The sequence below is a fragment of the Mugil cephalus genome, chromosome 16 (genome assembly GCF_022458985.1).
Source record: "Mugil cephalus isolate CIBA_MC_2020 chromosome 16, CIBA_Mcephalus_1.1, whole genome shotgun sequence".
Taxonomy (NCBI): Eukaryota; Metazoa; Chordata; class Actinopteri; order Mugiliformes; family Mugilidae; genus Mugil; species Mugil cephalus.
The window spans coordinates 13,223,065-13,246,669 of NC_061785.1; the positions used below are offsets into that span (position 1 = coordinate 13,223,065).

At 41.7% G+C, this 23,605-nt stretch overlaps 1 protein-coding gene across 2 annotated transcripts in view; it reads left to right on the top strand.

The window, feature by feature from the left end:
- abcc3 (ATP-binding cassette, sub-family C (CFTR/MRP), member 3) overlaps positions 1 to 22,431 on the top strand; it is a 47,474-nt gene extending 25,043 nt beyond the window's left edge. Inside the window, exons 8-31 of one of the 2 annotated variants that reach the window (XM_047608705.1) lie at positions 870 to 1,133; positions 2,450 to 2,627; positions 2,780 to 2,941; positions 3,334 to 3,426; positions 3,756 to 3,959; positions 5,383 to 5,529; positions 5,645 to 5,732; positions 5,985 to 6,051; positions 6,155 to 6,281; positions 7,083 to 7,259; positions 7,441 to 7,608; positions 8,366 to 8,549; positions 8,647 to 8,752; positions 9,012 to 9,168; positions 9,456 to 9,663; positions 11,743 to 12,056; positions 14,987 to 15,186; positions 16,724 to 16,850; positions 18,791 to 18,892; positions 19,424 to 19,570; positions 19,652 to 19,810; positions 19,951 to 20,117; positions 20,514 to 20,708; positions 21,597 to 22,431. In XM_047608705.1, coding sequence (XP_047464661.1) covers positions 870 to 1,133; positions 2,450 to 2,627; positions 2,780 to 2,941; positions 3,334 to 3,426; positions 3,756 to 3,959; positions 5,383 to 5,529; positions 5,645 to 5,732; positions 5,985 to 6,051; positions 6,155 to 6,281; positions 7,083 to 7,259; positions 7,441 to 7,608; positions 8,366 to 8,549; positions 8,647 to 8,752; positions 9,012 to 9,168; positions 9,456 to 9,663; positions 11,743 to 12,056; positions 14,987 to 15,186; positions 16,724 to 16,850; positions 18,791 to 18,892; positions 19,424 to 19,570; positions 19,652 to 19,810; positions 19,951 to 20,117; positions 20,514 to 20,708; positions 21,597 to 21,708 — 3,853 coding nt within the window. In that variant the 3' untranslated portion in view covers positions 21,709 to 22,431. Of the gene's footprint in view, positions 1 to 869; positions 1,134 to 2,449; positions 2,628 to 2,779; positions 2,942 to 3,333; positions 3,427 to 3,755; positions 3,960 to 5,382; positions 5,530 to 5,644; positions 5,733 to 5,984; positions 6,052 to 6,154; positions 6,282 to 7,082; positions 7,260 to 7,440; positions 7,609 to 8,365; positions 8,550 to 8,646; positions 8,753 to 9,011; positions 9,169 to 9,455; positions 9,664 to 10,103; positions 10,415 to 11,742; positions 12,057 to 14,986; positions 15,187 to 16,723; positions 16,851 to 18,790; positions 18,893 to 19,423; positions 19,571 to 19,651; positions 19,811 to 19,950; positions 20,118 to 20,513; positions 20,709 to 21,596 lie in introns of both variants that reach the window. The other variant, XM_047608706.1, reaches the window with a different exon arrangement.
- Positions 22,432 to 23,605: the final 1,174 nt, after the last annotated feature.

The window sequence follows — 23,605 nt, forward strand, 5'->3', positions numbered from 1 at the left end:
TGTGTTTTATTTTTATTTTTATGTGTTTAATTGCAACCCTTCTCTTCTAGTTGAAGCGCTGCTTATTGTATTTAAAAGATTAGCAGCCTCCACATTTTATCCTCCCTCTGAGCAAAGTAGTATAAATTGATCACTTACCAAATATGAACTCTACTTGACATTTAAATCAGATTAATTAACCGATGCTGTTTTTGGTCAACGACGTTGTTTCTTTGATGATTTTAAATGCACATTTAGTACGACAAACAGCTGTCCCGTTAATCTTCCAGCAGACGTTGGCCTCCATGTACAGATCCGATACTCTCGTTCGTTTTTGCTCTGCTTTGATCTCCACTGACTGTGCATACTGGGTGTGACAGGATAGGACTGAGTGCACTATAAAACCGTAATGAAAAGCTGGGAGATGCTATAAAACTGCGTGGGACAAGTAAAATTGAGTTGGGTGATATTTGTCTATGGATTTGTTGCTATGAGCAACCTATTTTACACAGAAGTAAATATTTAATCAGTTATTAAAGTGTACACTGAGGAGCCTGCGCAAAGTAATTTACCTACATTTGTTGTTTTAAAGTCATCATCTGTCATGCATTTAAAACTAGACTTTTATATCGTGATCGTTGAAAAAAAAATGACATTTACACTGAAAAAGGGTTTCGGTAGCATAAAAACATTGTGTCGTTTCTAGTATAAATAGTAAGGGCTCTTGAATAGAGCCCTGAGGAATTCCATTACCAGTGTTAAGAGGGTTTGACTGGGTACCATCAACAAAACATAATCTCTAAAATTAAATAGTGTAAAATCAGTTTAGAAACTGTAACTTTGTCGTTACAATTTCTCTTCCTCTTTTCTGTCAAATCATTCATTTATAGTGAACAGAGTCTGTCCAGCCAGGCTGCATACTCCAAAGTCCCACCATCGACCACCAACCACATCACAGGAGGAGGAGGAGGAGGAGGAGGAGGTGAAACCAGCCCGGAGGAAGTAGAGGTGCTGCTGTCCAATCAGAAAGCTTCACCCCGCCAGCCGTCCTTCCTGTACGCCCTCATCAGAGCCTTTGGACCCTACTTCATGATTGGCTCGGCCTTCAAGCTCCTGCAGGACGTCATCACCTTTGTCAACCCTCAGCTGCTCAGGTAGAATGAAACATCGCACTTGACTACTGCCTGCTTTCTCCAAACAAAGAACCACTGTTCCAGCGTTGCCTCGACGTATACTTTTTGCATATCATATTTTTGTTTTTGCATTATGGTTTGCTTAACACAGAACCGTACTCTGTTTATTAAAAAAAACGCACTGTCCCTATTCCGGATACAGAGTTTATGTAAATATGGTTCCTGTTCGTGCTTCTAATGGCCCTGAGGTGGAAATTTAGTGATAGCAGCTGTTGTATGAAAACCTCGTCTCTCACTATGTAAGTTAGATAATATCTTCGAGATGGTTGACCGCACAGTTTTCCTGTTGCCGGGGTGTTTTGTCCGGGTCATGCGGTTGATCGTTGATAATTAATATCACATCTTTCGTCCCTGGTGTCAAGGGGAACAGATATAGCATGAGGCTAATATTAGCGCCTGCTCAGCCTTCCAACGCTTTATACAGAAGTTAGCATAGTTTGGTCAGAGTTTAATAATATACCCTTAGTCATAACCATGAGCTTTGAGGCTAGTTAGCATTCGGTGTGAGGGACCACATAAATCAAATGATATGTTGAGCTGAACTACCATGCTAAGTTAACCAGTATGTTAACCAAGTTAAGTAGCATGCTAAAGAACATCCTCTATAACCTCATGTTGCCTTAACCACCAAAGAAAATGATTATTAGCATTTAAACTAATTAACTAACTTGTTAAAGTGCGCCAGTCTATCCAGGATGAGTTAAGGCCGCAGTCAACAAAACACATTGACATGTTATAAAGAACAACAATTTTTATGAAGGAGTCTGCGTAGACGTAGACAACTGACAATAGATTCTGTCCCTCTGAGGCATCGAGGGACCCAACAAAAAGAATCAACCCACACAGAACAAAGGACCATCAGATGTTTCTTTGTCAGCAGATCTCCTGATAGGAATTGTTCTGCCTCCCTAACACACTATCATAAGCTTATGAAAATATTCTTATTGTGTTAACAAACAGGCTGGTCCACAGAAGCCAGAGATCAGATTAGTATCTTTGGAGGGGGATGTAAATAGGATGTGTTTCACTGAGGTGTTTACAGTTGGGAGACAACAAGTTCTATGCCGGTGTGAGAAATTCTGAATAATTCATCTGCAGAGTTGTTGTGAACACGTTTCTTTGTTGTCTGAGCTGGTATGAACAGCGTTTGTGTTTGCTGACAGATGATAGAAGTAATTTTTAATGAGGGTACATCAGCGTCACATACATGAATGTGTCTTTATTGACACTGGTTATTTCAGAGCCAAACTAATTTTTGTTTTTCTTCCCTTTCACAGGATGCTGATCACTTTCACCAATGATGACGAATCTCCTTACTGGTGGGGTTACACTCTGGCTTTCCTCATGTTCTTCACAGCCTTGACACAGACCATCATCCTCCATCATCACTTTCAATACTGTTTTGTCACCGGCATGAATGTACGCACCGCCATCATTGGAGCTATCTACAGGAAGGTAAGCTAGACTAAAAAAAAAAAAACGCCTCATGCCTATCAACAAAGTGAACAAAATTCTTTTCATGTAGTACATTTTACTAAAGAGACAATAGAGTATGCTTCTCGGAGCGCTAAGTTCAGTTGGTGTTTTAACTCAACCTCATCCTTCAGGCTCTGGTGATAACTAACGCCGCCAAGCGTTCGTCTACGGTGGGAGAGGTCGTCAACTTGATGTCTGTGGATGCACAGAGGTTCATGGACTTGACCACCTTCCTCAACATGCTGTGGTCTGCCCCTCTCCAGATTATGTTGGCCCTGTATTTCCTCTGGCAGGTACGTGCACCAGTTATAATCATGGGCTGTGTGTTAGTTTTGAATTAATTGTAGATTGTCATAAATGGGTTTTTTCCCTCCTTTTCATTTGAGGAGACCCTCACTGAACGTTGTAACTGGGTGTCACATTGTAAATCCATGGGTGGAGCCAAACACTGAATGTAACTTTATATTCTTCTGTCAGTAATAATGTTGTTCTCCAGCCAGCAAGACAAAGATTTACTGCATGTTTCTGTTAGCATCTCATAGACTTATGGCTGACAAACTATGTAGAAGCATTACAGGTGTTGGTGAGGGTAACAGGAGCTGTCATATTTTCTTGACATACGCTCGGGGGAGTTTTGCTTTGTCTCCAGTCTTCACTGATTTGCTGGATCCATTGTGTTTCACAGAACCTCGGCCCCTCTGTGCTCGCTGGTGTCGCGGTCATGATCATGCTGATTCCTTTTAATGCTGTCATTGCCATGAAGACTCGAGCCTATCAGGTATGAACTAAGACTGGGCACCGTTTAATATAGGCATACATAATTTAGTTTTTGTTTTACATGTATTAACTTACAATAAAGTTAAGTTCATTGCTTTAACCTTCAGTTTGAATGATATATATGGAATTTAGCAAAATTTGCTATAAGTATCTGGCTTGGCGAGGCCGGACTCAACACACAACTGGATCGTGATACAACCAGTCAGAGACATTTGGTTGTAAACATATTCAACTCCATTCGTCTACTTTTTCCAGTTTCTTTAGGGTTTAGTCAGTTTCAAGTCCATCACTTCTCAAATTAACAACAATTTGTCTACTTGTCAACTTCAGGTTGAGCAGATGCAGCACAAGGACTCTCGTATCAAGCTGATGAACGAGATCCTGAACGGCATCAAAGTGCTGAAGCTGTACGCCTGGGAGAACTCCTTCAGAGATAAAGTCTTAGCCATTCGGCAGAAGGAGCTCAACGTGCTGCGCAAGACGGCCTATCTGGGAGCGCTGTCCACCATGGCCTGGACCAGTGCACCATTCCTGGTAGGCTCAGTCCACAGGTCTGGGAGGGAACAACTCAGGACCCATTGTTGTATTCTGTTTCATAGGGGGGGAAACAGAATATTAATCTTTGGTTGATTGGACATTTTTTATATACATTTTTTTTATTTTCCCCCCACAAATTTAAATTTCTTTAAGTACACATTACTCCAACATATTTTAGTAAAAGCATAAGGCAGAGCTTAATATTGAATGTAAAATGACAATAATGATGTATATAAATAAACAGCACTAGGCCAAGTTTAACATAGGACACATTTAGGAATTAAGGTGTTTCTTAGTTGACACGGCTCTGCTACTTCCCCTAACAATGTTAAACTTGCTCAATGCTCAATTTAGCACAACAACGCTACTTTAGGAACAATAATAATTATTTGTGTATAATTTCTGTGGTGCCGTTGCTAGGGAGTAAGGTTTATTAGTCCTCAGCCCCCCCCCCCACACAGGCTTATGGAGTGGAGTATTCTTGAGAGTATTACACCTCACTGAGGGACCAATTCTCTGTTCCATTTTAAATATACCTTCAAAACAACACCAAGAGGGAAATGGGAGTTAACGTAAATAGTAAAGTTGTGGAGCAGTGAGGCTACACTCAATATGAAGGTGTAAACACTGCAGATTCTAGTGATGCTTCACACAGCTGTTTGATGCAATATTTTAGCTGCATAAATATCTGTCATATGAGTTTAGATAAAGAGCCAGTGAAGTGACATCATCATTTGTATTTGTGAATGAAAATCAGTGCGCTTCAGCGGGAAGTGGTGTTTACCAGTGATGTGGGAATGACATTTGGTCACATAGGTTTAGAGTTGTGGTAACCCCCTCAGGAGCGGTGTGTCATTTTGTGCTGACAGGGGTCAGCGTGGATCGGTTTCAGGTGGAACAGGTTTACTTTACGTTTAAGAATTACTTCTTTGGTTGTAATGCATTTACTAGAAGGTCCACATGCTTGGCTTCATATTCTTGGATTAACTTCACAGTAACATGTCAAACATGATCCCTCAAGTTGACCTGCAGGCAGAAGCAGGGGTTAAATATTGTAATTGTGTAATCACTTCCTGCAAATCAGAGCCAGGCAGCGTAAATACCAAGAGGTGTGTGGCTGTAGGTCGATTCATGAAGAAACCAGAGCTTGACTCCAGACACCTCAGACACCTCAGCGTTCAGATACGCCAGCACAACCGAGGAAATAAACATTTATTTATTTTTAAATGTCCGACGTCTATGTAATTACATTTTGAGAGCATGTTGTGTTTACCAGATAAAAGTACATTCCATTAGCCAAAAGCCAGTGTTTATGAGCGATTATAAACTGTAACGGGCTGAATATCCACAGCTCTGACTGCTCCTCATCTCCACAGTAAACCGAGAGACCCTGATGGCCTGTTTGTCCATGTGTTCCCAGGTTGCCTTGACAACATTCGCCGTGTATGTGACTGTGGATGAGAATAACGTCCTCGATGCGGAGAAGGCCTTTGTGTCGCTCTCGCTCTTTAACATCCTCAGGTTCCCTCTCAACATGCTTCCACAAGTCATCAGCAGCATCGTACAGGTGAGCGCCAATCTTTTTTTTTTTTTTTTTTTTTTTTTTATTTACTTCCTGTCCTGCGCGTGATTGTGCTCCAGATTTCATTACGCCCTCTGTGTGTGTTTATTCTGTGGAACAGGCCAGCGTTTCTTTGAAGCGAATCCAGACTTTCCTGAGTCATGATGAATTGGATCCAGATTCAGTCGACAGAAAGAACGCAGGCACAGGTAATTGTAAAAAAAAAAAAAAAAAAAAAAACTGCACCTCTTTTGGTAGTTGTTACGACATAGACCAGCAGACACTTTCCATTAACATACTGTCAGTCAATCACTTTAACTCAATGTTATCTAAATACAAAGCTTAACGTACAAAGCCTGGAGACCTTTGAACCACTAAGTGTTGTTTTAGTCTTTTGTTCTGTCAAATCTGTGTGAAGAGCTGCTGAAAAGAAAGCTATTTGTCATTTTATTGCTCAACAGAGTATGCGGTGACGGTTGTCAATGGGAAATACACCTGGGCTAAAGAAGATCCTCCAGTTCTACACAAGTATATCCCAAAAAAAAACAACACGCACCGTATTTTGTTACTTATGTCGGTATCAGTTGTCGCGCGTGCACGCTCTTAAAACCTTCTCGTGTGTGTTTCGCAGCATTAACATCATGGTGCCACAGGGCTCCCTGCTGGCGGTGGTGGGCCACGTTGGCTGTGGGAAATCCTCCCTGATCTCGGCGCTGCTGGGTGAAATGGAAAAAGTGGAGGGAGAAATTTCCGTTAGGGTAAGATTTAAACAGAAGTTATTTCATCCACTTTATTTTACCCCCTCGGTCTTCGGCAGCTGCAATGCTCGGTATTATCGTGGGAAAGACGTTGCTCGTGGTGATGAACCCGCAGATAAGGATCACCTAACTCTGTGGTTTTCCTCAGCTCTGTGTAGAGCGTTTTTCATCTATTTGTTGTCATTTCATGGCCTATAATTTTAGTGTTTTGCCTCAATCTCAGCTACTGTGTTGCCCTTATTTTTAGTGAAAGAGTCAGAGAAACCTAATGCACTGTGCTCTGCATGCATGCAGCTGAGAAGCTGCTAAAGCTCAAGACATTTTCCTAAAAGGTTAGCTTGATGGTCTACAGGCAGTTAGCTTAGCATCGCTGTTTTGTACAGATTAACGTAACTAAAAGCTGAGAGCTTTAGAGATTCTTCTCGTCAGTTTTTTTTTTTTTTTTACAAGCTAAACCAAGCTAACCAAGCTAATCTAATCACCTGACCTGATAGCTGCTAGATCTTGATATAAATTGGACACATATCACAGTGGGGTAGCATATATCCTCAACTCAACCAAACCAAATACCACCAAGTATCAATAAATCATTTTACCACCAGGTACAAAACCAAATGCCTTAAAAACAGTGATCCTCAATAAAGTGTTCAATCATCTAAACTTCTCTCAGGGCAAATCAAGCGTATTGCAGCTGGAATCATTTCTGGAAATGTGAATATACAAATAAGAAATAATATCTTCTGGGGACTAAAACGTGAAGTTTCGTGATAGAGAATAACTGTCGCGTGCCTCTCTTCTCAGGGCTCAGTGGCCTACGTACCTCAGCAGGCCTGGATACAGAACGCCACTCTGAGGGACAACATCCTGTTTGGGAAACCCTACAATGAGCAGAAGTATCGCTGCGTTCTGGAGGCCTGCGCCTTAACCCCGGACCTGCAAGTTCTGCCTGGAGGAGACATGACTGAGATCGGAGAGAAGGTAGGTTAGCGTAGGAAGCACTGTCATTTAAAGTATCTGCTGTGGTTCCAGTGTCACTACAGCAAAGATTCAGCTCCAAACATTCTCCAAACAACACTCTCTCTCGAGTTTAATTACTTTTCCATCATGTGATTAAGGTTTTGTTTTGAAGAACACTGACTCTCTTGTGTTGGTGCTGCAGGGCATCAACCTCTCCGGCGGCCAGAGGCAGAGGGTGAGTCTGGCTCGGGCTCTGTACAGCGACGCAGATGTCTACCTGCTGGACGACCCGCTGTCCGCTGTGGACGCCCACGTGTCCAAACACATCTTTGACAACCTTATTGGTCCGGAGGGGGTGCTGAAAGGCAAGGTGAGGAGAGTCAGAAAGACAGCCTTTGCAGTTATTGTGGTATTGTGGTGTTGTTTTAGACTGATTGTCGTGACATTTCTCACAAACGGTTTTGCGCCTCAGAAGATGAATTATAGTGACTTTGGTGACTCATCTAGTTCGTCTTTGTGGTGAATAGCAGCTGCTGTTCCTTCAAATAAGACTGACAGCCTCATACGCACAAATAGCATGTTAATATAGTTAGTCTTAACTCGTTTTTGCCGTTTTTCTGGGTTGTTTTAAAGTGTTTGTGCTCTTTTGCTTTTTTCCAATCATAGTTGGGGCCTAATGAGAGACAGCTTTTTCAGAAATATTGTGATGTAGCAAACATTTAATCCTTCACATGAAGAAGAGTCTCTCCTGCGTTACTGGACGGTCCTTTGTAAAATTCCTTTGACAATGCTAATGTGTCCAGCTGTCTATTTGTTTCACTCCAGCTTAATGAAACACTCAGTTTGCTTTAGAAACATACTGAAGACAGCTGGAGCCCAGATATAGTCTCTCAAAGTTTCAGAAGAGGAAGTAGCTTATCTTTTTACTAAAGGAAGTCATATCAGGTCACATCGGTTTATTACACAGTTGTTTTTTTTTACATTTATGACAGAAATGTCTGATAAGAGCTGCTTGAGATCTTTCACGCTGGTGAGAGAAAGCACTGAATATGACGAGCTCGTCATAAACAAGTGTGTCTGTCTTTGAACTGTATCAAACTGAGCTTTCCTCTGTTGTTTGACTCCAGACGCGCATTCTGGTCACACACGGCATCAGCTTCCTGCCCCAGGTGGACAACATAGTGGTTATTGTGGAGGGCCGGGTGTCCGAGATGGGCTCCTACCAGGAGCTGCTCAAACAGAACGGAGCCTTCGCAGAGTTTCTCAGGAACTACTCCCTGGAGGACATCGTGGAGGAGGAAGAGGCCGCTGGTAGATTAACATTTCCTCCTCCTTTAATTGCGCCTCACGCAATTGTGGGTGTTAGGTCACGTGACGGAGTATAATATGTGAATCAATACTTTCACAGATGAGTTTGAGGAGGAGGAATTGTACCCTGAAGATGCCCTCAGCAACCACACAGACATGGTGGACAACGAACCGGTGATCAATGAAGCTAAGAGAAATTTCATAAGGTACTGGAAATCTTGGAACTGGTGTTTATTTAGCTGGCATTAAAGGAACTTTTATTGTAGTCTTTATGCTTCTACAATGAGCCTGCTCATAGTACCCACATGTTGATATGATAGAGCAGGGCCTGACCTCATTCTTAAAGATTTGCTGTTTGACTCTTACTTCAGAAATAAATCGTGTTGTATAGACGACACGAGAAAGCTGCACCGTCCAAATTTTCATACGCTGACCTCAGCTGTCTCCGCTCTCTCCCTTCCACAGGCAGATCAGCATCATTTCATCAGACGGAGAGAACCCCAGATCCCGCTCAGTGAGGAGACACGGCTGCAGCCAAAGGAAACATTCAGATCAAGCAGAGAAGAAGAAACCGCAGGAGATGGAGAAACTCATCCAGGCAGAGACCGCAGAAACGGGCAGGGTCAGACCATCACTTCTGTACTCTCATTTATTTTTATTTATGTAACTATATGGAGATATTTTAAGCCCTCCATATTGTACATGTAGAGAGACAAACACATTACTGGTTAAAAACTGGTGAAACAGGTGAAAACTGTGATCTGTGGCGCCCCTCTTGTTGCGCTTCCTAGATTGGTAACCACTGACCAAGAAAATCAAACCATTTGACCTGAGAGTGTTTCCTTGATCTTCTCTGATTGGCTGACTGAAAGCCACATACAGGGCTAACGGTGCCCGTGTCCCTATCAGGTGAAAACCAGAGTGTACCTGGAGTATGCCAAGGCGGTGGGGCCGCTGCTCTCGGTGGTCATCTGCTGCCTGTACGGCTGTCAGAGCGCCGCCGCCATCGGAGCCAACGTCTGGCTCAGCGAGTGGACCAACGACGTGCCGGCTAATAACACCAAGGAGCATGTACATATGAGGGTGGGGGTGTACGCAGCGCTGGGCATTTCACAAGGTGAGAAACTGGTGCAGTAGCCCATTTCATAGTCAAATCCTATTCATTGGATGAATTTATTGCATGAAAAGGCAACTTTGGTTCCACGATGGCGCGTCTACCCACAACAGCTCTTTGTTCCTGACCTCATTGAAATGTGTTTACTTTGCAGCCAGTGAAAAGTTTTGCATTTTGTAGTGTCTTCTCGAAAAATAATTAATGCCTACACTTAAAGGACCAGTATTACACCTAATAATCGAATGCATTGTTCTCGTTAGGCTTTTGTTCACTGAATGCATGGAGGCTGCGATGGTAACCGTGAACTGTTGTGTTGACTCCTTCACTCTCAGGACAGACGCTGCATTTGTCAACTATTAATTCCATTGCATTCTCATTCCGAAATAAAAACTTCCCTTTCCAATATCTTTTCCCTCTTCTCCTCTGGTCTAACCCAATCCCAGGTATCCTGGTCATGATCTCTTCCTTCACACTAGCCATGGGGAACATCGGTGCAGCCAAGAAGCTGCACCATAGCCTTCTCATCAACAAACTTCACACGCCCCAGTCTTTCTTTGACACCACACCTTTAGGACGCATCATCAACCGCTTCTCCAAGGACATCTATGTCATAGACGAGGCTCTGCCAGCCACTGTGCTCATGTTCTTGGGCACCTTCTTCGTCTCCCTCTCCACCATGATAGTTATCATTTCGAGCACGCCCTATTTTGCCTTTGTCATAATTCCCCTGGCTATTATATACTTCTTTGTCCAGGTACTCGGGGAAGGGGAGGGGAGGGGAGGGGAGGGGTTGGGTGGTGCACGTGTGCCAATTGGTCCTCTATGTTCCTCTTTTCCTTGCAAATGTGTGACTCTTCTTCTTCCTCTTCCTGGAGTGGCATGCCGCATGCACGCTGGGCGCAGCAGAGTTTGTAACCTTCCAGCTTTTGTTTCTCCCTAGCCTGTGATGTTGCCATTGACGACCTCCTGCTGGTTTTCTCCTTTTCAAAGTGTAAAACTTAACTTTGCTTCCTCCGCAGCCCTTCCTGTCCTACCTGCAGTCTGCTGCCACACACACACACACACACACACACACACACACTGTCATGCTGAGCGATACAACCCAGTATGCACAATATACACTAAAACTGTCTTCAATGTAAATCCAGACCTGGAACTATCAATGTTTGTGTTAGTCAGTCTTTAGTGAGCTATAACCTCCCTCTAGTGGTGGACCAGTGTTAATACAACAGAATCTACTTCATTTGGTGGCTATTTGTTGGCCAGTGTGACTCATTTCATGACTGGATTTATAGTAGGTTTTGGCCAAGCGATGTGTGTGGAGCTGTCACTGTTGCGTAATGTGCGGCTTATGTATCTGAGCATCTCAGTTTTCATGAAGCATAATGGCAGTTCAGATGCAAAGCTTTGCATAAGATGTATTCCAGTGCAAACTAAAGATTCAAAAAGGTACAAAAAGACGTCACTGGTGTTGGATTAGTGTCTCTAAGCAAATGACCTGAGCTAAAATATATGAAGAATATAAAATATAGATCAAGCTGTAATTAATCCCTGTCAAAACCTCTCCTTTTATTGCAATTGCTATTTTTTTAAGAGCAGGTATGGTACATAGCCACCTGGTACAAAGCTAGAGGCAGGTTATATCACTGATTTCTGCGGGATTAGGGATTAATGAAACACACGGGGACAAAACCTGATTTGTACTGACACTCCCCTCTACCTTTAGAAAACTGTGCTGACACACACGAGAGGTTTGTTTGGGTCACACACTGTAAATACTGGTGTAGAGTTCCTGGGCAGTCATAACCAAGGCGATAGCATACATGAAAAGGAAACGAGGTCTCTTGGAGAAAGATGAGAACTTTTTTTTTTTGGTTTTGGTCTGGTTTTTAAAAAAAGCCACAATCAGTGGAAGCTGCTGTTTCATGTATTCACTTTCACAGCCAGTGAAAAGCTTTGCATTTTGTAGCGTGAGCTCACTGGAGAGATGATGAACCAGGTCCTAGTCCATTTAACTCAGGTGTTGTTGTGTTGTCACACTTGACCCCCCCCCCCCCCCTTCCCCCTCTCCCCTTCTCGCAGGTGTGCTGTTGCTGGCTAACTGCCTGTTGTGCCGGGCCTACAGTATGCTGCGGGCAGCCAAGCTCACACACCGCAACATGCTTCAGGGGGTCCTGCGAGCTCCGCAGGCCTTCTTCGAGAGCACCCCCACTGGGCGGTTATTAAACCGCTTCAGCAAAGACGTGGATGCTATAGACTCCCACATCCCAGACAATATTGACATATGGATGCGCACTTTCTGGTACACACTGAATGTGCTGCTCATATGCTCTGCCCTCACCCCAATGTTCCTCATAGTCATAGCCCCGTTAATGGTGTTCTATTGGTGGGTCCAGGTAAATAGGAAGCGAGTCTGCTGACTTATTAATACAACATGCATGTCTGAGTGTTGTGTGCGTGCTCGTAGACTGTTGCATGCGTTTGGAAGCAGTGACCATTGCAGCTCTGTAGGACCTAGTCCAGTAGTTGTAGACAGCTGTGGCTGTAGTGACTCTGTGGTCAGTCTGTAGTTTAGGACTGCGGGAGTAGTTAGCAGCGCCTCATTGTTCAGATGTTCAGAGCAATCATCTTTGAGGCTATTTATAAACGCAACATGTAAGTACTTTAATATCCAGCTAAAGCGGGAATGGTTTACTCATACATCTTTTTTCCAAGCTTAGAGTTATCTTTTCTCTGTTAGCTTTCTAACCATAACCAGTAACAAAACCCAATTAATGAGAACGAAGCTCAGTCTGACCTGTTAGTCGCTGAGGTGTCACAATCAGACCAACTGTTGTGACTGGAGAACAACAGTTTCTAATCATGGTGTGACTCCAGTGCTCTAAAAATGGGGCAGATTCCAAATCAACACAATTTTATTTTTGAATTTCTTTTTTCAAAGAAATTGCTAGTGATTTGCTGCTTTTGTAACTTTTTTTTTATGATTGAAGATCTTTTATGTGTTGACACTGCATCATGTTGAGGGTAGAAGATTTGTGGGTGTAGATTTGCGTCCAGAACCCCAGGGAGATTCGGTTCGACAACGCACTCTTGAACTAAACCTCGAAATGGCAAATTTCTGCCATTACAGTGCGAGTGGTTAAATCAGCCTGTGGAAAAAGAGTGGTGTAAGGTCATCTGTGGCTTTAGAGCCTGGTCTCCAAATTCTGGAAAGAAATAATAAAACAAAAGACAAAACACTCGTCTCTGCTCAGGTGTTAAATCTGAGGCAGAAAGTCTGCATTGCAAAATTAAATGCTTCCAGTGTATACCCCACTGGTGTAAGATTGTGAGTGATGTTTGCGTTGGTGCAGATTGGCAGCCATGTTTCTCTAATAATAATATTATTTAACACAGTTATGTTAAATTAAGTTTGTTTGACTTAAATAAGCGTGTAGGTCAGGGGTCTTCAGTGACCCCCTACCTACTATGTGTGTTTTATATTAAACACGGCCAAGTGCTATTAATAAATACATATTATCATTATCCTTTTGCATTCAATATTAAGCAATCGCTTGTCCCCGTACAAAAACGTGTTGGATTGATATTAATATGTATTTACATTTATTCATTTAAATATATAAGAAATATCTAATCAACCAAAGATTTTGCGACCCCCCTGCAGTACCACTGCGGACCCCCTAGGTGTCGCAGACCCCTTGTTGCAGACCTATGATGTAGAGGGCAAGGGAAATGTGTATCTTGTACCAAAGTAATTGAGTTGGCCTAACTAGACCTAGAAAAGTCTTGTGGCATAAACTCAATACTAGCTGAGTTGAAATAACTTAAAACTATCCATGCAAACTGTTACATACGTTGAGCCAGCGCATCGTTTCAGAGTGCAGTGTTGACCCATATTAAGGAATTAAAGATCAGGACATTTCTGAATGGGATTTATCAAATCATTTAAATATCGCCTGGGATGAAATCATTTACCTGTTTGATCCAACCCTGCTGACATTAAAGTGAACGATTACACAGCTCACCAGTCACACACATATAGTAGTTATTCCTTTGGGCCTCACCGCAGGCTTTTTAGCCTTAAGATAATGAAGATTAATATACACAAACCTGTGAATGGATTCTAAAATATGAATCCAGTGTCTGTGTGTTCACTGTGTGATGCTAACTGATCCTCCAAATGACTAAAATCACCTGTACTAACACGAGCTCATGTTACACCTGCTGCTTCATGGCACATACCCTGCATGGTCTGTCTCTTCGCTGCGTCATCTGTCTTTAATCATGTTGTACTGGGAGACCTCTGTTTGACTGATGCCTAATCAAATTAACCTGACGACACATGTGGGTTATAAGAGAACAGACCCGCCGATCTCAAAATGTCTTTATTAGAATGTAAATTTGATTTTTATGGCCATTTATGTGGAACCAAAAAGATCTGCAGGTAATCATACCCAGTGCTGTCAGAGGCCTGGAACTTAATATTATCGCATTATGTAAGTTTTAGTCTGGTATAGTTGGTCAGGGCTTCATCCTACAGCAAGATAATGACCTAAAACTTTAGCCCAGGCTTTACCAGAGCTACCTCAGGATAAAAACAAGATGGAAAGCTTGAAAACATGGAGTGGACGGCCCAGTCTCTAGACTTTAACCCCATGGAGCTGGTTTAGAGTGGACAGAAGAGTGAAAGCAAAGCACCCTCCGGGAAAAACATTTGATTTCCATTTTAGAAAGAAAGAATGTCACAAGTGTACACATGTTAAATCAGCCAATGATGGTTACTTTGATGAGTTCACAATATATATATATATATATATATATATATATATATATATATATATATATATGTATATAATATATATGTATATATATATATATATATATGTATATATATATATATACATATATATATATATATATTTTAACTTCAGTTGTTTATTTGATCTGTGCTTTAACAAAATCAGACATCACACAAAAAAAGAAATATAGTGTTGTAAAACTTTTGACTGGCAGTGTAGGTGTCTTGATTGAGATGATTACGTGCAGCGTGGCGTGTGAAACAGTTGTAAAGACTGATTTACATGTGACTCACCTTTGCGAATGCTACTCCAGGTGCCATCTTATCCATAATCTGAAACATTGGAATATCAAATGAGCTCTGTAGGTGCTTTGTGGACACAGGCTTCATTTAAGTCTCTGCGTGCGTGCGTGTGTGTATGTGTGTGGGCTTGACTCTGTTTACTGTTTTGAAATATCTGATCATGTGCACAGCCTCGCCCGGTTCTAACTATGTGTTTGTTTTTCTCCCCCCCCTCAACGCCTGTAGAGATTTTACGTTGCTACGTCTCGGCAGCTAAAGCGCCTGGAGTCGATCAGCCGCTCTCCCATATACTCTCATTTCTCTGAGACCATCACTGGCTGTAGTGTAATCCGAGCCTATGGCAGACACTCTGCCTTTGTTCTGATGAGTGATATGAAAGTGGATGAGAACCAAAAGAGTTACTACCCGGGTATAGTGTCCAACAGGTAGGTGCCTCCTCTCTCAGTTCATCAACTCTGTGATCCAGTTTGGTTGAAAAGGTTTCTCCTGTCCCTCTGTACTCAGCCAGCGGGGTCCTGGATGAGGCGTTTAAGATCCTCCATATTCATGTTGCTTGATCGAGACTTGGAGCAGTACAAAATAAAGACTGCTGTTAGCTCATCTTTATTTCTGTGCCAGCATTACGGCTCCAGCTGATGGATCATTTTTTACAAGGGGTTAATCTGTTACTTTTATGCTAAATAAATCTATTAATTGTTAAAGATGACGCAGAATGCAAAAAACTATTTCCTCATTCCTATAGGGACGTCAAGTGATGTCTTAATTTATCCATCAAATTATGGGACGCCGTTTGTAAAGGTGTGCATGTTCAAATGAACACGCAATTTTTCCTACATTTAGCTCCAAAATACTAAAGAAAAATTAGGCTCTAACCGATCCGAGTGTGACAAAAATTATAGTTAAATCTAAATGTTAAATCTAAATGTTAAATCTAAATGTTAAATGTAGATGTTAAATATAAATGTAAAACATTAAATCTAAATGTAAATGTTAAATGTAAATGTTAAATGTTAAATGTTAAATATAAATGTAAATGTTAAATATAAATGTAAATGTTAAATATAAATGTAAAACATTAAAATCTAAATGTAAATGTTAAATATTAATGTTTAAATATAAATGTAAACGCTCCCCATATCAAATCGTCCAAAATTCACACTCCGTTTCCTATAATGAAGGAAAGTAGAAATGAAAAATAACAGCAGATGGCATTAATCAACACCTAAGCATGTCGTAATTGAAATCTAACTTTAAATCAGCCTTTACTCCATATGTGTGTTTCAGATATTTTCCACCTGTTCTAGTTTAAATTTGAAATAAAATGTTGAAGTGTTTGCACGTTTCTGCCTTAAAAGGATCACGCACCTATAAACAATCATTCAGACCTAAAGGCGGCTCAGTGTCGAGAACAATACCACTCTTGTGTCTGTATTCTAATTGTAACATTGGAGCAAAAGTAAAAATCCACTCTGAATATCAGACCCTCTCAGACCTCCCATCTTATGACCAGAGGAAGGACAAAAACAAAAGCTGCAACATCAACAAGTGTTGGTACAGATCAGTTATTCACTAGTTACTACATCACATCCGTCCTGACTGTCTGACCCGTCCTATTAGACCCTCTGGCTGAATACAGAGGCCGAGAAAGGCCACGGAAAATAAATTCAACACTGGAGCACAATGTTGACACATTACGTGAAAAACCACACACACCATCACTACAGCTACATGTGGTCTTATCATAATACAGTACAATTTGCTCTGATGCTTTAATTCTAGCACAACACACTTTCACCTCACCCACATAAACAGATACTTATAAGAACATTTAACAGGGGAAAATAATTATAATCATGCTTTTATTTTGAAAACACTAAAGATAAATGGACACTATACATATTTACATGAGAGTTCCTCAGTCCTCCATAGACTTGTTTTAACTGTAACCTTGGTCTCATGCAGGTGGCTGGGAGTGCGTATTGAGTTCATTGGGAACTGCATTGTGTTGTTTGCTGCCGTGTTTGCTGTGTACGGAAAGGCGAGCCTGAACCCCGGCCTCGTGGGTCTGTCCGTGTCCTACGCTCTACAGGTGCTGCTATAAACTAACCACTGTAATATGATTATTAAGATACAGTAGGGCAGTATGGTGTCTTTTTTTTTTTTTTTTTTTACAGGTTAATATTAAAATCCAGTAGCAGTATTATCTATCTATCAGGGTACATATTTTAAAGTTACAAATACTACCTAAATATTTCTCAGGTTTCTCAGGTTATTGTTTTGTATTCTAGCAGTAGGTCAGGTTAGTCTTTTAGCCTCTTTTAACTAATTGTTTTGGTTTTTACAGCCACAAACTCTGCCGCCTTCAACCTTGTTTCCAACAGCTGGTATCTATTTTTAGTACCAAAACCTCTGATAAACCCGTAGATCATTATCATCCCAGTAACTAATAACCTGTGCTCATAACTTTCAGTCTTTCCACCACTGATCTACCTTTTGACTCTTTCATTTTTAGCATATTATTTTAACCAATTAACTGTTGCTCTTCATTAAATTTTGTGAGGGCCAATCCATCTGACAAAATCATGTCTCAAGCTCCCTGAACCACTCTTTCACAATTTCAGCCCCATGAATCCTGACATCTCTGAATATGCCTGTGTCATCAGGGAAGAAAAAAATCCATTGATGTAATAACTTGGTCATTCAGTATATTCAGGCAGTCAGCTGACCTCATTCTCTGGACATAATGTTGCTGAACCTAAACCTGAGCAACTGGAACAGAGTGAATCTGGACTCATCAGACCACATGATCTTCTTCCATTGCTCCAGAGTCCAGTCTTTAAGCTCCCTAGCAAATTGAAGCCTTTTTTCCCAGTTAGCCTCACTGATTAGTGGATTTCTTAAGGTTACACAACTGTTCAGTCCCAATCCCTTGACACATTGTACATGTGGAAATGCTCTTACTTTCACTATTACACATAGCCCTTAGTTCTTTGATTTGATTTCACCGAACCAAACGTTTAAGTGATCACAATCAATCAGGATATTTTTTGCCGTTCGCATTTCTTCCTTGAAGACGACGGTTCCTCCACTATCCTTCCAGTTTTTAATAACATGTTGGACAGTTCTTAACCCAATTTTAATAGTTTCTGCGTCAGTCCCTTCAGATGTTTTCTCTGCTTGATGCATAACAGGGATTCAACCCTTCTCAAACAGACCAATAATCTTTTTCCATGACCGCTTTTTCTGCACCTTTTCTTTTTTTTGGGGGGGGGGGGGCCAGACAGTGTATTTTTAATATAAACTTGTCAGTTAATTTTGGTGAGCTACCGACACACCCCAGTAGTACATACTTATTTTCCACTGACTTTTGGAATTTTTTGTTTTCTTTAATAAAATTAGTATTTTTTGTCTCACATAAAGCACTTTACCCCGAACAGGCATAACATTATGACCACTGACAGTAGAAGTAAATAACGTTGACCATATTGTGACAATTCAGTATTCTGCTGGGAAACGTTTGGACCTGGCATTTTGTGAATGTTACATAGACATGTACCACCCACCTAGACCAGACCACCCCCGACCCCCGCCCCCCCCCCCCCCCCCCCCCCCCCCCACCCCATAGCAAAAACAGTTTCATGTCCAACATGAAAAGCAACACAGGGTGTTGACCTGGCCTCCAAATTCACTAGATCCCAAACCGATCAAGTGTCCTTGGGATGATCCACTGAGGCTCCTCCCCTCAACCCATAGGACCCAAAAGACCCCCACTAACAACATCCTGTTACCAGACACCACAAGACACCCTCAGAAGGCCCATGTCCACTCTCTGATTAGTCACAGCTGTTTTGGGAGGCTAAAGAGAGACCTACACAAAATTAGGAAGGTGGTCATAATGTAATGCCTGATCAGTGTATAATGCAATATTATTCAAAGCTGCCATACAAATGTAGTTACTTTGCCTTGTGTTACTGTAAAACCCCTAATTGAGCTTTTAAGTAGCGCTTTAAATCCAGTGTCTTTTAACAGGTGACCATGTCTCTGAACTGGATGGTCCGGATGACTTCGGATCTGGAGAACAACATAGTAGCAGTGGAGCGAGTGAAGGAATACTCCGAGACCAAGACGGAGGTATGTTGTGCAGCATGTGTGAGCGCACACACACGAGAGGTTGTGTTGTGGTTGTGCTCCTCTCTCACACTCCTCAGGGGCTGGACGTTGCATGTGTTTGCTTTTAAACTAGTGTTGGCTACGTGTTGCACTTAACATGCAGGAATTCACCCACATTCCAAAAAACTGCCCCGCTGCTCAAATCACACTCTCCAAGACCTATAAACCATAACCAGATCCAGAAAGGCTAGATTACCTGGTGCCAGCAAGGCCCCTCTGTTGCATAAGACAACAAAAAGGGCATTTGTACTGTACACGGTGTACCTTTTCGACAGGCATCACATAATGTACCCCTTTTATACGGGAACTGGTATAGCTGTTAGTGAAAGCCTTTGTTTGGTTCATCCAGTGCTTCCCCGGAGGTGAAATAAATGTTTGGCAGCTCTACGAGTTGTTAGAGTGATAAACAAACCGGTGCCGCTGAACAGCACGAAGGATAATGAGTTGTTCAGAAAGTTTTCCTAGTCACAAAACCTGTGTTTGTGTTCACAGGCCCCCTGGGAGGTGGAAGACAAGAAGCCGCCTCCCGAATGGCCCATGGACGGGAATGTGAAGTTCAGCGACTACAGCGTTCGGTACCGAGAAGGACTGGACCTGGTTCTGAGGAACATCTCTCTGAATGTGAAGGGAGGAGAGAAGGTGGGCGAGGGTGCGACGGGCTGGTTTCTGATCGGTTAGAAGGGTTCCTGTGACACCTCATCTAAATATGTTTCTGTACAGATTGGCATCGTGGGGCGCACAGGGGCTGGCAAGTCCTCCATGACGCTCTGCCTCTTCAGGCTGCTGGAAGCTGCAGGAGGAGAGATCACCATTGATGAGGTGAAGATATCTGAGATAGGCCTGCACGACCTGAGGTCCAAACTCACCATCATTCCACAGGTACACAACTCTCACGGTCACACAAAAAATGGTTTGAATACCTGAAGACCAACTCTTTGATATGATCTTCTGATGGTTAGCTTAGCTTAGCACAAAGCCTGGAAGCAAAGTTTTTTTTTCTATTAATGTCTCTGCCTTAGGAGCCAGTCCTGTTCTCTGGGACTCTGAGGATGAACCTGGACCCGTTTGAGAAGTACAATGACGAAGAGGTGTGGAAAGCCCTGGAACATTCTCACCTCCACAAGTTTGTCAGCAACCAGACGGCAAAACTGGAGCTGGAGTGTTCGGAGGGAGGAGAGAACCTCAGGTATGTTCACAGGAAAAGAAAGGAGGAGAACCTCAACCCCGGTTCTCTCTAAACCCTCTTTAACGTTTTTCAGGCCAAGGACCCCCAAACTGATGGAGAGATTAAGTAGTGTGTTCTGTATTAAACTCTGCCTAGTGCTATTTATAAAAATACATTATTTATTATTTTGCATTTAATATTAACCTGTCCCTTATCTTTTTACTAAAATATGTTGGATTCCAGTTAATGAAGGAAATTTAAATTTGTGGGGGAAAATAAAAAAATATATATATATAAAAAATGCCTAATCAACCAAAGATTTTGCGACCCCTCCTCCTGCGGTACCTTCACGGACCCCCTGTTGAAGACCTACGCTCTAAACGTTGGCTCACATCTTCTGTGCTCTTGTGTCTGCAGCGTGGGCCAGAGGCAGCTGGTGTGTTTGGCCCGAGCTCTCCTGAGGAAGACGAGGATCCTCATCCTGGATGAAGCTACTGCTGCTATTGACCTGGAGACGGATGATCTCATCCAGTCCACCATAAGGACTCAGTTTGAAGACTGCACCGTCTTCACCATCGCACACAGACTCAACACAATCATGGATTACACAAGGTTAGATACGTTACATACTACACCACAGTGCTCTTTTATTTAGGTGAACTAGACTTTATGCTGAACCACGTAGAGAACAGAGCAGACTGGATATTGGAGATTTGATTTTCTTGGGTTTGTTCACTCTAAAGTGAGAGTAAATAGTGTGAGCCATGGCTTCAAACATTTAAACAATGTGGCCCTATGTAGCCAAGGCCCCGTTCACACCTTTTACCAACATGAATCGTGGGTGATCTTTCACACACTAGGCACATTTAGGACACACTATCACTACACTGCTCAGGCCACAATAGTGTGCTCTGAAAGCAAAGAGCACATCAAATAATCACAGAACAAAGAGGAGGCTTGTTCACGTAGCCAGCACGTGAGGAGAAAGCACACAGCCTCTGTTATGAATCATGGCCCAGAGAAAAGGGCCGACGTGTTGTAAGTGTTGTCTGTTAAATAAATACATGTAAACAGGAATAAACCAACTAAACTGTGTATAATGCTGTAAGTCACAGTTACACACTAAATACTGAACTACAGTTGTCATTATCATTAAGGCTGGTGGATGTTTCTTCCTTTGTGTAGTCACCTTCTAATTTATGATGGTGACCTCCTCCCTTTCACACATAGCAAATAATAGATATTGTGTGGAGCCCATAGTCTTCCAGTAGAGCTGTGATCTGTGTACACACCCGCTGACATTGACTAGGTGTTAATAATCACAAGTTAAGACAAACAACGTGACATTTCTCACACATTTTCTGATCACACGTCGCTGATATGCTTCACACTGTATTAAAACTGTGCACTCACAGCACATCTTTTATTTTCCATGTGAATGAGAGTTCATCCTTTACTGGCGTCTTTGTAAAGCAAATATCCTCTTGTCTCTTCTTGCAGAGTGCTGGTGTTGGACAAGGGACAGGTAGCAGAGTTTGACACTCCTGCGAACCTCATGTCGAAGAGAGGAATCTTCTACGGCATGGCTAAAGACGCAGGACTGACACAGTAGAACTGCATTTCTGTCCCGCGGTGACAAACCGGGCTCGAGGATCATCTCAGTTCCCTTCAGTCTGGCCCTGTGCTTTTTAAATTTTGCAGTGGAACTGAAGAGTACTTTTTTAACGTGCACTTGGTATTTATCGAGGCACTTAGTGCTCGTTTTAAATGAAGCATGAACTCCTTTGCAGACTTGGGTCAAACAGCACTCACACAGAGTTTGTCAGAAGCCACATCAGGACATTTCCCTGCTCTTCTGTTTGACTGTGTTGTCCTGCAGGGCATATATATATATATATATGTGTGTATGTGTATATATATATATATATATATAGGAAACAAAAAGCCATATGTGCACATGCTGCTTGATCCAAGTCTGCCCTTTAGTGCCTTCTGCCAGTGGGATAAAGAAAGCCAGTGAATGTATCGTTTTTTAAAATCGGCTGTCTGCTGCAAAACAATGGAGAAAAAAGAAAAGGAGGAACTTTTTTATTTTATTTTTTCTACAAAGAAGAATATTGTGCCACTGTACCTTCCTCATAAGAAAAAAAAAACTACAACTTTTGTACTGTACCATTATTTAAGCTACTTTTTAAACAGTTGTCTCATCTAGGGAAGTTTGCTCAGTTAAATATGTGATTCTTCTGTGAACCAAATCTATAAAAACTTGAATTGTGTACCACCAAAATATGAAATATGATAATGCCTTTATTAAAAAAAAAAAAATAAGAAGGAAGAATGTGTTGTGTTGGTGTGCTGCCTGGAATAAAGGATTACCATTTACATATAGGTTCAGGTCACTGAAGGTTAATGTTATCTCTCTTCTCCTGTGAAAGCTCTTCACATAATGTTTTCTGTGGCTCTATAGGTGCTCAGGTCTAAATAACAACTTGTTATTCTGATGCTTAATTACCCTGCTGACTACAGTCCTTATGTAGTAAATTAGCTCCACCGTTTCCATTTGTGTTAAAATTTTAGATTCAGATGTAACTACAGACTGGTGACTACACGGCCATGCTCCCAGCTTGTATACTGATAGAAAGATAGTCTAAAGTAGTCTCTCTACTACGTGTTTCAGCTATTATTGGATCTATCAGTTATTTGCAATCTGGCCTGCGGGATGAATTTGCAAAGTGCAAAAATTACATTGAAGACATTAACTGCAAATTTTCCAATAAAAGTAACTACTTTTCCTACGTTTCACACAATTTTAGTAAGAGCTGTGGACATAACACAACATTGAGACACAGAAATTGCACTTCTTTTTCTTAAGAAACATGGTTGTTCATAAAAGATTTTGTAATAGTGCAGTTCAATAATGTAAACACTTTCATAATGTATTTCTTTGTGCTAAAACAAAGGGAAACATTTGAAGTTGTCATTATTTGAAGGTCTGGCCCCTTTGAGATCATATTGTTCTGTACGTGGCCCCTGAACTAACAAGAGTGTGACACCCCTGTTCTATGGAGCAGAAGTGAAATTACTCCTATCACTGGTGAAAATACCACAGTGAGATCAGGTTACATGAACTGTCTCGTAATGCAGGTTGTGGATGTGTTTAACACGTACAGCAATATCAGGTTTCTCATGAGTCATGCTCCTTATGTAAAAGGGATGAAATAAAATCCAATTTCTTAGCTGTCGTTATCCGAACAAGGTTGTTTTTGAGTGCAGAGTGAATATTTTTTAGAATCTGAAAATGTAAATCGAGGTGTAATAACTACAGCCATCCACTAGAGGGGGCTCAAAGCTAAATGGCAAATAACACAAACTGCTCAACAGCTGCTTCATTAGGCACTCTAATGAAAGCAAATGCATCCTGACACATGCCTGCACTAAATCTGTATTATATTACCAGATTGTGTTGTGTTGTACCAACTATTTTTTCTACAACTCCATTCTAGTCAATG